This window comes from Oryx dammah, unplaced genomic scaffold (genome assembly GCF_014754425.2).
Source record: "Oryx dammah isolate SB20612 unplaced genomic scaffold, SCBI_Odam_1.1 HiC_scaffold_22, whole genome shotgun sequence".
NCBI classification, from domain to species: domain Eukaryota; kingdom Metazoa; phylum Chordata; class Mammalia; order Artiodactyla; family Bovidae; genus Oryx; species Oryx dammah.
The window spans coordinates 35,871,579-35,884,702 of record NW_024070206.1 but is presented as its reverse complement, the minus strand read 5'-3'; the positions used below and the strand labels follow the sequence as shown (position 1 = coordinate 35,884,702).

Below are 13,124 nucleotides of genomic sequence, written 5' to 3'. Positions count from 1 at the left end.
ACCACTACCGCTATGTGGGAAGCCCAGGGAACTTACTGTGTTTCATATAAAAATGCATGTGTTTCAAGAGAAGCTAATAGGCTGGCACGTTGATTTAGAATTTTCAGGGAAACATTGTGGGAGACAAGGCAGGAATACCCATATGGAATAGAAGACTAAGGAATTAAAGTAGTTTGAGGCATACAGACAAGCAGTATGGGTGAAAACCTGCAGGCATAGATGACTATTTGAAGGCATTTTGGAAAATTATGGGGTTTGAATTGGAGAGGTTACAAAATCAAAGAAAGGTATTAAAATTTCTCTATTTTTGTTTTTCAAGTATTAACAAGTGTTGACCCTAGTGATAGATGGAAATTGATTAGCAGTCAATGGAGCAGTCAGAAGAGAGATGAAAAAACAAAGTAGATTGATTAAGGTTCTTGGACAGGTAATTATGGGAAAATAGCTAGCTCTTGTGATAAGTCATTGGGAAAAAGCAGAAAATCGATCCTTTTTTTGGATTTAATTCAGAACATTTCTGAACTGAAGGAGAGAGAATTAATTATGGGAGTTTGTGATGGAAGGCCTCAGATTTTTTAATGAAGCGGGTCATCAGGTCAACTGCGTAAAGTGGAAATGAGGTTGAGAGTTTGAAGTTTTGTCACAGCGACTGTAAAGAATAGAGTGAGATTCATTAAGGGTGAGTTACAGTGACTGTGAAGAATAGAGTGAGATTCGTTAAGGGTGAGTTAAAGTTTCTCCAGGGCACATTCTGAGCTCAGGGGAGTCGAGCAATATGAATTTATCATCAAGTACGTTCACTCAGGAAAGGTTCCATCTGGAGTTCCAGAAATCATCATTTGGCATTGGAGTTAAAAGGAACTGATATTTTCAACTGAATTAAAGATAAGGAAGTAAGTTAGGCACTTGCTCTTCTTGACAAACATTTAGCTTGACACAGGAACTGACGAGAGGTTAGCCCTTTTGCTAAGGCTGTTAAGCAAACACTCCTCTTTCTCTTAATCTTTTGTTTCTGGGCATTGGATGCTCATGAAATAAGAGACAACCACAAATGTCCAATATTGAGACTCTTGAAATCAAATACATGTGATCTGAACTTAAGATATTTCAAAAGTACTATAGGCCTGAACATACATATCCTTGCACTTACAATGAAAAAAGGGGTGACCTCTCGATCGACTATGGATGTTATATTAATTTCACCAGTTTTTTGATTAATAACAAAGATTCCATAAGGTGGTTGATCAATTCCTACTCCGGAGATGCGGTATGTAACTTGCTGGTTTGCAGCACAGTCTGAGTGAATCTGCAAAGAGAGCACAGATGAAAACATTACAGAGGGGAAATCAAAAGTGCAACTGTCTGATGTAATAACTATCTTTCTTGAGAATTGTTGAATGTGAGTTATCCTGTTATCTTTTGAGAAATGTTGGAAATAGGAGTTATTTTCCTAGATAAGTGGAATAATTACAGTTCTAGTATTTTCAGCAGTATATGACAATGTAATAAAAGAAATTCAATTTTAGTTTCTACCAAATAAGAAAAAAGTAAAATATCACTCTCATAAATCTAAATCTGTGTAGTTCTCATTCATGCATTCTCTCATTCAACATTTAAAATGGATCATATTATTTTTAATGTCTGTGCTAATGTTGAGGCCAGTAGGGAACTCCTTACCCTCTTAAGGAGTTTCTCAATGTTATTACATAACTTTGATCTTCTGATTAAATGTTTTTTTAAATGTAAAGTTTTTGAAGAAAGTTTTAAGTGGATTTATGTAGGTGACAAGAGAGAGTTATCCAACTCTATTGTAGAAGGTTTTAATTCTGAAAATAGGAAGTTGTATTAGCAGAAAAATCAGAGACCACCCCAGATAAATTTTATGGAAACCAGGGATCTCTTTGAAATTAAAAGTTATATGATTATAAGCAATCTTATGGGGGAATCTCTGTGTAAATCTGTGTATATGTATATATATATGTGTGTTTGTATGTGTGAATCTGTGTGTGGAGATGTTTCCGTGTGTGTGTATGTGCACATGTGCATGTGACTGGGTGTTTACTAAAGGAAAATAAGGGAAAACGAAGGGAAAAGAGAATGTGAAAGAGGGTACATTGTGAATGTTCATAGAAAGCTAAAAGTAGAAAGTCAATTCTAAGAGATTATGAGGCAGAAAGAGCATACATTTAAATGGTTCCTGTGAATGTGCTAAGCATTAAATTCATTGTTTAAATCACTGTATTTTTTCATCTAGAGTTTAGGGTGACACATGATTGTGTATATTAATTTCATTAATGTTATGAGTCAGTGTTCAACTGTCTACCCAAGTGGCTAAATTTCTTAATTTACACTTTTGATGGCTTCAATTTTTATAATCTGAATAGCCATAGTTCTGTTCTGTATCATAACTTCTCAGTGAGATATGCTCATAAAATATTTCAAAGATAGGTTCTTTTGAAAATTTAACTCTGTCTGTTCTGATTTTCGGTTTTTTGCTTTGGGGTTGATACTTACTTTGGCGATCGGGTTCCTCTTTGAGTTGTCCTCACCTTCACGGCAGGCTGCAGCGAACTTGATCCACTCACGCTTTTGCCTCCTGATGGAATACCACTTGATGGTGCCATTTTTAGTGTTATAATCTCTGACCTTGGATGGGCAGGACAAAGTAATAGTATCTATTAACTTTTATTCATAATTCACATTCCACTGGAGATTTTAGAGGTCAGAGCAGTGTCAGAAAGAGAGGATGTTTAGTAGGAATAATTGGTAATTTTGATAATCCATTAATTTTAGCATAACATTAACTTTACTTATAAAGGATAAATTTTCATTGAAAAATATATTACTTCTCCCAAACTATTTTTTTTTACTATTAATTTGGAAAAAATTAATTTGCTATATATTACCTGGATTCTAAAGTCGCTGTTAACTTCCAGCACCACCTATAAAAAATAAGATAATCATAATAGTTAATTTTTAATTGAATGCTCTACAATGCATGCTGTCCCATTGCTTAAAAAAAAAGTTAAACAGTCTTGTGGGTCATTAGCAGGTGGATTTGGTTTCTCTCTCAAGGTCTGAGGACAATACTAAGGATTCTTTTATGTTTGGTTTTTACCTTTAAATTTTGCTCTTTTTTTCATTACTTTTTATTGTTAACTTTTTTTTCATTCTTAGCCTGTACAGATACTTGTAATCATATGAGCTAGGATATTTGAAACTAGAACCCAGGGAGAATGAGGGCTGGGAACTCAAGATCTCTTAGTAAATCTTATGCCTGAAGAGTTGAAAGCACTTGGATGGTATTTAGTGATTTCAATAGTATGTAATGTTACTAAAATATTTGACTATAGTTTTGGGATCTGACTAGCCACAGATGGAAATAGAAAAGAAAATCTGAAGTAAAGAAAGCATATAGAGCAGAAAATATCTGGAAAACTTTGGAATGTTTGCTTTTTCACGGTCCAGTTCTAGATGGAAGATTTTCGAATATTCTTGAAAATCTGAAGATGATAAATCTTTAATTTGCTTTGAAATATGAGATCAAAACAATTTTCTTCATGTAAAAATGAGTTCATATTTGATGTTTTATTGCTGGCATTAAACAAAACAGATGATATAAATGCATCCTTCCACAGCAATGAAAATAAATTATAAGACTGTAAGGACAAATTGCTGTGTAAGTAACTTTTATTAACCTTTTCTCCTGCATTAAACAATTTCCCTGTCAAATAAATGAAGTAGTCAAACAGAACTCTCCCTAGTTTCAGCTCTAGCCTTGATCTTTATATATGATTTGTAGTGTAAAATTATACATATAATTTAAATTATTTTTTCTAAAGACAAAGGCACTTCTAAAAATATACAGTTATATATTAAGTCTACTATATCAATATTAAAGACACTGTAAAGTATCTAAAAATTAAGTGTGGATTTGAAGGATTTGTTTACATTCATTAAACTTAACTTAGAATTAGTTAAAGATGGTATAAATTCTTAGTTTTTATTCACCCCTAAATAAGAAAATTTTAACTTCTGGTTTTTTTTTTTCAGAATTGCTAATTATGAAAGCTGTTATCATAATTAGACTTTATCTGGACTACTGATAAAAGAAAATTATAGTTTGTATTTTTAAAAATAGTAATAATAGTAATTTCAAAATGTAATAATTACTTTTTATAGTCACTTTCAATTTTACCCTTAAATAAAAATAAAATTTTAGTCTCCAAGTACATATTTTTTAAAAATTTCCATAATTCATAATGGTTAATATCAGTAGTATAAAGAGATTATGTTTTTATTTTATTTTATCATGGTATCAAATGTTAATCATTATCATTAATCACCATTACAATTTACTGGATGATAACTAAGTATTGGAAAATGTGTTTAGAGAAATCCATGCACTCAATCTTCAGTAGTATATGTGGTCAATACTATAATTCTTTCCATTTTAAAGATGAAGAAATTGAGGTTTGGATATTAATTTAGGGCTAAATACAAAAGCATCTGCCTGCCAATGCAGGAGACTCAGGAGACAGGGGTTTGATCCCTGGGTTGGGAAGATCCCTGGAGGAGGAAATGGCAACCCAGTCCAGTATTCTTGCCTGGAAGATCCCATGGAGAGAGGAGCCTGGCTGGGTCACAAAGAGTTGGACATGACTGAGTGACTGAGCACATACTCACAGTCCAAAACAATTCAGCCTAAATTTGTGTTTGTGGTGTGTGTAATATAAGATGGCTTATTCCAAGTAAATTTCTAAGTAAAATATACTATGAAGAACTGACATTATCCTTCCCTGGTGGCTCAGACGGTAAAGCGTCTTGCTTACAATGCAGGAGACCTGGGTTCGATCCCTGGGTAGGGAAGATCCTCTGGAGAAGGAAATGGCAACCCACTCCAGTGCTCTTGCCTGGAAAATCCCATGGACAGAGGAGCCTGGTGGGCTACAGTCCACGGGGTTGCAGAGTCAGACACGACTGAGCGACTTCACTTTCAATTGACATTATTACAACTTTGAGAATTCAAAATAATTCTGATTTTAATCTAATCTCATAATATCCTTGTGAATTATTAACAAGAATGCTTATATACAATAATAACAGCTATAACAGTAATGCTATGTGTGGGGTAGGAGGAGAAAGAAAAATAAATGACCCAAATGGTCGAAGTTACTTTGGGCAAGTAACTGAGTTGTTATTGTAGAGTCCCTCTTGGGCACTGAATTGAAATGATGTTAATGCAGGTATGTATTTCTTGCTACCTGTCAACTCATGAACACTTTTTCCTCTAATTTGTAGGTGTGGAACTGGGGAGTGGGGGTATCTTATTTGTCTGGGAGCCATTTCTTCATAGTTACAGAATTGTGTATGCATCTGTCATCTTTCTCGCGCTTCCCTTACCACACCGAAGTGTCAGTGCTTGCTGTTTGTTTTGGAGAGCTATGCCAGATGACTAAGAAACCTTCCAACTTTATGAAGCTGGGTCATTCTTTTTCCCATGAGTAGCAACTCAGGCAGAAGACTAAGCAAGTTGCACCATACAGTCAGGCTCTCAACTGGATTAGTAATTAAAAAACTGCCAAGTCTGCTTAAAATTATGTTTCGTTAACATAATCTTACTGTGATTTGCTCAAAGTCTAGAAAAACAAACAAACAAACTCTGAAATAGTCATTCTTGGACTTTCAAAGGCAAAATAATGAAATAAACAAAGTACTTCATAGGGTCAGAGAACTTTCAGTGTACTTGCTGAATTCTCTTAGTTTTCTCATTTGTGAAATGACAGGGGTAGACTAAATTATATACAGTTACCTTTTCCATTCTAACAATAAATCTCCGCGTGCAGTAGGAAAATATTGAAATTTTTTGATCATGGGAAAGGCATGATAAAATTGTGGGTTTAAAAGATTACTCCAACTACAGGGAAGAGGCAGAGATTACAGGCCACCAGCAGTGAGTGTTTTACATCAAATTAGGCTGGAGATGCAGAGCTGAATGGGAGCAGTGGGAACAGACCAGAAAAGATTAAGGGAGAGATACGGCATGGGTGAAACTGACAGGGCTTGAGAACCAATGGGACGTGGGAGTCAAGAGAGGGAAGAATTTCAGGTGATGGCAGTTTTAAACAGGCAGATCAGGAGCAAGGGCATAGCAGAATTCAGCAGGTTAGAACACGGCAAGTTTCAGATGCCAGAGAAGGGCCTGGGTGAAGAGGCTTAGCTATTGGAAAAACACATCAGCTCCATGAACAGTGGTGCTTCAGGCCTGATATATGGAGGAATAACTGCTCAGTTTGCTTAGTTGAAATCACGGGAGAATTTGAAATCCCTCAAGAATACAGCCAAGAAACAGCCTGGGGATGAGAATGAAACATGGGAATTCCTACATTTATGTAACTGGGAACAATGACGAAAAATAAGAAATGAAAAGGAGAAAAAAGAAGTTTCTGAAAAAACAGGAAGAAAATGTCATGCAAAATCAAGGATGTCAAAGGAAGGGAAAACTGAAAGACAGATGGGGTGTGAACCATATCAGATGATATACAATAGCTGAGCAGAGTGATTCCTGAAGAAATCTGAGGTTTTCTAGGACTTTGAATAGGATGCTTTCAATTGGACAGAACAGGCTCTTTCTGACTGAAAGAAATTGGGGAATAAGATAGAGGGGAAAAGGACATGAAAATGGTCACTTTCCCAAGGAATTTGGTGATCAAAAAAAAAAAAAAAATAGAAAGATGTGATAGTAGAATTAAATTACTAATAGTGTGTAAGGAAATATTTTTGGAGAGGGAGACATATGTTGGAGATGAAAGTCACTTGGTTGGAGAGGGAAGTTGAAGGACAATATCCTGAATAATTTAGACTTTGTCTCTAGAACAAGGATAAGGTTATTTGGGGGAAACTAGAGGACTAGTTTGGATTCTGAGATATGTTGGGGCTGTGGAGACCATGATGGAGATGCACTTAGGTATGAAGACTGGTCAAGCTGAGTACATCTCAGCTCTTTTGCCCACTGGATATGGGTGTTGGGGTGAGTCACTTAGCTATTCAGTGCCTCAGTTTCCTCCTCTGTATATGAGACAACCCTTTTCCAATTAAAATATTCTAAGAAAGCAGTGAATAACTCACTTAAAACACATCCTCAATGAACCCTCCCTGCATCTCTATTTTAGGAGCCAATCCATATATATATATATATATATATATATTTTTTTTTTTTTAAGCCACAAGACACAAAGTTGCATGCTAATATCAATGATTCTAATTAAGCTCATTTTTTTTTCTTTTGACATTGAGGTTTACATTTCTTTACATATAGTAAAAATGGTCTTGAAAGTAATAAGTAGTCAGGACAACTTCTTGCATTTAACAATTGTGTTAACCTTCAACAGTCACATGACAGTTTTTAAAGCATTACATTTTGTGTCTAACTGTTATGCATATCAGAAGAATGAACCTGAGATAAAGCCAAAATATGATAGATTGATTCTTTTTAAAAAAGCTTCTGTTTTGTTTTTCCTTTGTGTTACTTGGACCATAGCTGGAGTTGACAGCATGTTGGTAGGTCATTCTTCTTATTTGTTGATTGGTTTATTTATTTCTTTGACAAATACATATTAGATGTGTGAAACCAAGGCTTTATTATTAAGACTTTTGAAGGATTTAAGCCCTAGAAATATTATGACAAGCCTTAGATAAAATGTAAATGTATACTGCATCATGAAAGTAACAAGAAAATTCATTGTGGCTGTTTTCATGTGTAATACCCTCATGATTTTTTGGAGTGTGTGTGTAGGGGGGAATAGAAACCACCCCAAAATTCCCTATTTACCTCTTTTATTCCCTATTTACCTTTTCTTTGTGAATTAGATGTCTACTGAGCAATCTCACACAGGTGCAAGGCACTATGAAGGATACAGGAGTGACTTGGACACAGAACCTGCTCTCGAATAACTTACAGCCAGGTAGTTTTATGAGCAGCAGGCAGTCCTTAATTTGTGAAGCTGTGGTTGTTTATTAGCCAAGGCTGTGCTCTGTGCCTGTAGACCAACTGAGACCAGCAACTGGTGGCATTTAAACCACTTTGACTTGCCCAAGTCCATTAGAGGACACTGCATACCAGGCCCAGCCAGCAAGAGTGGCATGACCCAGTCTCTGGAAGGGTGCTCCCTCACTGTGGGGAGCACAGGAAGTCTAACTGCTGTACCAAGTGTGCATCCTGCTTCGAGTGTCAGGCCAGTGCCTGTTAGGACACGGAGGTAGCCAACAACAATGTCCTTGAAGAATGTGTAGCAGAAGAGTTATCAGAAATAAAGGGCTCTGGGAATAGACAGAGTTATTTTTCTAGATTCATGAGCCTTGTTAAGTAGGTGAATCTTGTCCTTTAGCAGCCAAGTCATCAGATTTATCCAGTTAGCACTTCCTAGTTCTTTAGGTTTTTCTGTCGCCTTAATCAGACACAGCAAATGATTTTATTCTGTAGCAACTCAAACCAATTAAATAATGACAGATTTGTATGCTTTATTTTCATAAAAGTGAAAGAACAGGCCGATCTTAAATCTGCTGTGAAATTCCAAAGCTTTTAAGAGCATCATGATTTTGCTTAAATACAATTTATACATTTGACTTAAAAGGTGAACAGAAATGCCGCTTCCATCTTCTAGAAAATGTTTTATTGAAACTCTGATATCTGTAATGTGTATCACTATAATATGAGCACAAGAAAGCATAGATCCCTCCCTTTGCTTCTCTTCTGTTGTGTCTGTACTAGTTCGTTAGTTCTTCTCTTGCTTTAGGCATCAATAAACACAATTATGGAAATTTAAGATTCTGGTTCACATAAGTTGATGAACTATGTAATAAAGTATATATTATAGTCCATGTATTTTAGCCCTGGGCTTGAGAAATACTCCAAATAAAACCTGCTTATATACTTAATAATTTCAGCTAAGTTCAAACTGTGGAATTAGTTTATCTGGTGGTCAGAAGAAGTTTTTTTTAAGGGAAGTATTAACCATGGAAAGAGGAGAAGCGAGGCTGGCATGATCAACTGAAGAAATCTATCATTCTTGGTAGTAAAGATAGGTTTATTTGTTCTTTGAGTGTATGCTGCAGAAGTTGACTTTTATAGAAAAAGACGCCTTGACATCTGTATTGATTTGAGTTGGTCGATTGGACCTGGTGAAGTTGCAAAGTGAGTTTTAGAAATCAATAGAACTATAAAATTCTACTGGTTCTACTTTGCTTTTTTTTACAGTCACCATGCCATCCCTTATACCACAGTTATAGCCACTCACCAAGATGTCTTATATTTGATACAAAGTTAACTTTGTTTTCTGGTGTAGAACTCATTCTAACCTTCCCCAGCCCCTTGCTAACCACCTATATACACACCAATCTCATGGAAACAAAAAGACAGAAAAAGAAAAATAAATGTAGCATTAATAACATTTCTTTGGCCTGCAATGTTATAACAGCTGTAAGCTAGTGTCTGTTCAGGCATCTTGCCTAGCTAATGGAATAGTCCTGTGGCAAGCTTGGCCTCCATAAAAAGTTTCTTCCGCTTTATTCTCCCTGATCTAACCCTCTAATGTGAACAAAGTCTTAAAATTTAAAGGAACTTTGAGCAGATTACACAGCATACTTGTAAATACATGGTTGCCCAGCTCTCAGTGGGTTTGCATTAAAGATAGTATCAGTTTAAACGCCTTAAAAGTTTTCAAAATTGCCCAAATATGCTCCTTAATGTAGATTTTCACTTACCAATTTTGAGCAGAGGATATAAAGACTTACATAGATTTCTTTCTTTTTTTTTAATTGGTAAAAGCAAACATTCAGAATAAGGCTACCAGAAAAGTTTGCTATAGTGATGGTTCACATTCAGAAACAGTATTTTAAAGCAAAAATAGATTGGATAACTCCAAAGGATATTTATCTAGATCATCTGGTAAAATCAGTAGTAGAAATAACTTGTGATTTTTCTAAACCATAGAAAGTGAATTTTTTAAAAAAGTTATGATATTTTAAATGAAATATTTCAATTCTTTATAAAATAAGTTCTTCAAGAAATAATTTTCCTAATGTGTATGAGAAACTTATGATTGACTCCAAAGTAAAATATGGCAAAAAACAAATGCAAACAGGCAAAAACTATCCAGACTCAGAAAATAAAGGACAAAGGCCCAGAAATCTCTCTACAAAGAGAGAAAGTTACATGAAAATACATGGTTTTGATAAAATGATATGCTGTACTGAAGAATGACTAGATACAAATGGCTATTTAAAGGAATTTTATAGGGTGTAATTAATTAGAAATAATCATAAAAATTTAAAAAGGCATCTTATAGATTCAATGAAAATACATAAGCATCGGATAAACTTAGTCAACTGACACTATAATGGACCTGAATTAGATCAAATGTATATGAAATTAAAAATAAAAGCATTTTCTTATTTCATAATTAACAAACACTCCTACTTTCAAATGACATACTGTGTGGTACTCATTAATCCCTGCCATGTCCCAAATTATGAAATTCTCAGTATCAAGTCCCTGGAATAAGGCTAATGTTTGAAGGGCAGTTTGGAACTATACAGCTACCACTTACTGATGCTCATTTATTAATAAATCCACTGGTTATGGCCTCTCAATTAATAAAGTGAATTCAAGTTAACCAGCATATGTTGAATCAAAGATCTCACTTGTTACTATAGACACCCAACAATCCAGTTCAAAAATGAAGCAAGTAGAGACAAAATATTCACCATAGCACTACATCCTGCCAAATTGGAAGACACGATTTACCTGGCATTTGCCTCTTTGTATTATATTAACATTATTGTGAGAGAGACTACAATTTTCAGTTTTTCAACACAAGAGAAGTTGATACAACACACTAATGCTGCATTTAGAAGTCATCTCTAAAGAGAGAAGACTAATAAAATGTAGGGTTGCAATAATAAAGTATTTTCTTATAGTTTCTCTGACCATCAAACGTACAACTTTTGTCTCGTGGTGATTACTGACTTTCCATAGTAAGAACCATTATCATAATAATTATACTTATTCCTTAATTATAGCCATTCCTTCACCTACTATGTCATTTATAAATCTCCCATACTGCCATTCTTTTTGAAATTAAATAAATGTTTTAAATAAAATTATAGTTTAGACATGTGGGGCTTCTGATATTAGTGATATGAACCCCCAACCACATACAGAACTGATGAGACTGTTTGGGTGGTGAAGCCAGTTACAAACAGCTATGATTTTAATTTGTATGGATCCTATTTTTACATTTTAAAATTTATAGTGAATCTACCAGCAAAGATACCAAAAGTATGGGAAAATGTCTAGATTAAAAACCAAGATACACCTGTGAGGTTAGTTTACCAAGCCCACCTGCAAAAGAGAATTTGAACAACAGAACGCTATTAAGTAGTGATCTGCCTTTCCCAAGTTCAGTGTTTCCCCGGCATGACTTGGCAATGACTCCGATGTCAGAGATGTGATACGGTGAGTTGACACTGATGCACTAATATGATCTTGGAGTCTTCAATTAAGGAGAGAAACACTATTTAAAAATCTAGTCCATAAAAATCACCTTATCATTAGCATAAACTTTTAATGGATTTAGGTTAGAAATAACACAAAATAACATTTTTCTAAAAGTTCTCCCTTGTTTACCATGAGATCGATGATGGAAACTTTTTAACAGGATTCACTTACCAGGAAAATGAGCAGCACCACAGCTGCTCCGAAGAAGGGCCAGTTCATCGCTGCTGGGTTCTCTTACATCCAAGATCAAGGGAGTTTTGTTTTTTCTTCTCTGTTCTTTCTCTTCCCCCCACTCAGCTGGTGTCTGCTTAAAAATAATTTCTCAGTAGATGTTCTTACATGCAGGCTTTGAGGTGTTTCTGCCTTCTCTGGGAGCAGGTCTGAAGGTACGTATAACCTGTCTAGATCCCCACCCTAAAAACTTGGGCTGGTCTCCCTGAAATGCTTAACAGGATCATCATTGCTCGCAGGTAAAAACTTAGGGACACACCCTCTTTCAGCTGAAAGGCAGCTCTCTGTGGGGCAGGGAAGATTCACCCCTTTATTGAAGGTTTCCAGTGGCAGGCATTTAGAATGATCAGAAGTGTGAAGAGATGTACAACGGATAGGGGTTTTTCACCCCAGGTTCTATTTATAGGTTGTTCAGCTTCTTCCCTTATTGAAAAGGGAAGTGGAGTCTGAATGTTTATACTATTCAAAGAGGATTATGTGACCCATGTTCATTGCTAGACCTTCAGGTCACAATAGAACATTATAAACTTTCCATTTCAGTGGACGTTAGGAAACAGTCATTTTCTGAACTATTTTTAAGAGACAGAAACTCTGCTAATGTTAGGAGTTTGGATTTTTTTATTTAATCATTCGTTCAAACAAGCAAAACATACATACTTACAGTTTTACTTACAATTTTAAGGTCCCTTGTGTAAATCAGTTTCCTTTAAGTGACTAGCCAAAGTCCAGGGACGTCTCTATTGTCTCTCTAAATGAATATCTTCTTTCCCCAATTATTTCTCTCTTTTTAAGGTTCTGTCCTTTTCAAATGGAGTAAAATAAAATGTAAAATATCACTAGGGAAGATTAAACATAAGCAATCAAAACCACCAATTAAAATCTCAGTGATAATTTAAAAAGTGAGGATCAGAGCCTGAAATACTAATAGAAAAACAGAAAGCTGTTCTTCAGGTGAGGTGGGTTAAAAGTCAGTGACGATTCCCAAGCACGGAGCCAAGAATGTGTATAGTGAGCCAATTAGAGCACAGGGAATACACTGGAGAAAAAGCTGCCCACACATGCAAATAGGAAACTGAATGTAGCCCTGAAGTCTTTGAAAATAAGTAGTGACTATTGCAGGAAAGCCTTTGGAAGTGTTCTAAGGGTAATCTCCTCTTCAACTGACAATGTCTAGTATAAATATTGTGAGTGGCAGGAAGTTTATGGAGCTAGAAATAGCAGTCTGGAACAAGAGATCTATCTGGTAAGATGTTGATTATGGTCAAAAGGATGTTAAAAATTGTCCCGGAAAGGAAGGGTATCTCTGAGAGTCAGAGGTTCTCTAGAATGCTGTCAT

The 13,124-nt window shown here is 35.4% G+C and overlaps 1 protein-coding gene across 1 annotated transcript in view; it reads right to left on the bottom strand.

Annotated features, from left to right (window-relative positions):
• DSG1 (desmoglein 1) overlaps positions 1–12,022 on the bottom strand; it is a 44,708-nt gene extending 32,686 nt beyond the window's left edge. The window contains exons 1-4 of the mRNA XM_040264795.1: positions 11,729–12,022; positions 2,907–2,942; positions 2,515–2,646; positions 1,151–1,306 (exon numbers count right to left, since the gene is read on the bottom strand). Of these exons, the coding sequence (XP_040120729.1) occupies positions 1,151–1,306; positions 2,515–2,646; positions 2,907–2,942; positions 11,729–11,776 (372 nt within the window). The 5' untranslated portion in view covers positions 11,777–12,022. The remainder of the gene's footprint in view (positions 1–1,150; positions 1,307–2,514; positions 2,647–2,906; positions 2,943–11,728) is intronic.
• Positions 12,023–13,124: the final 1,102 nt, after the last annotated feature.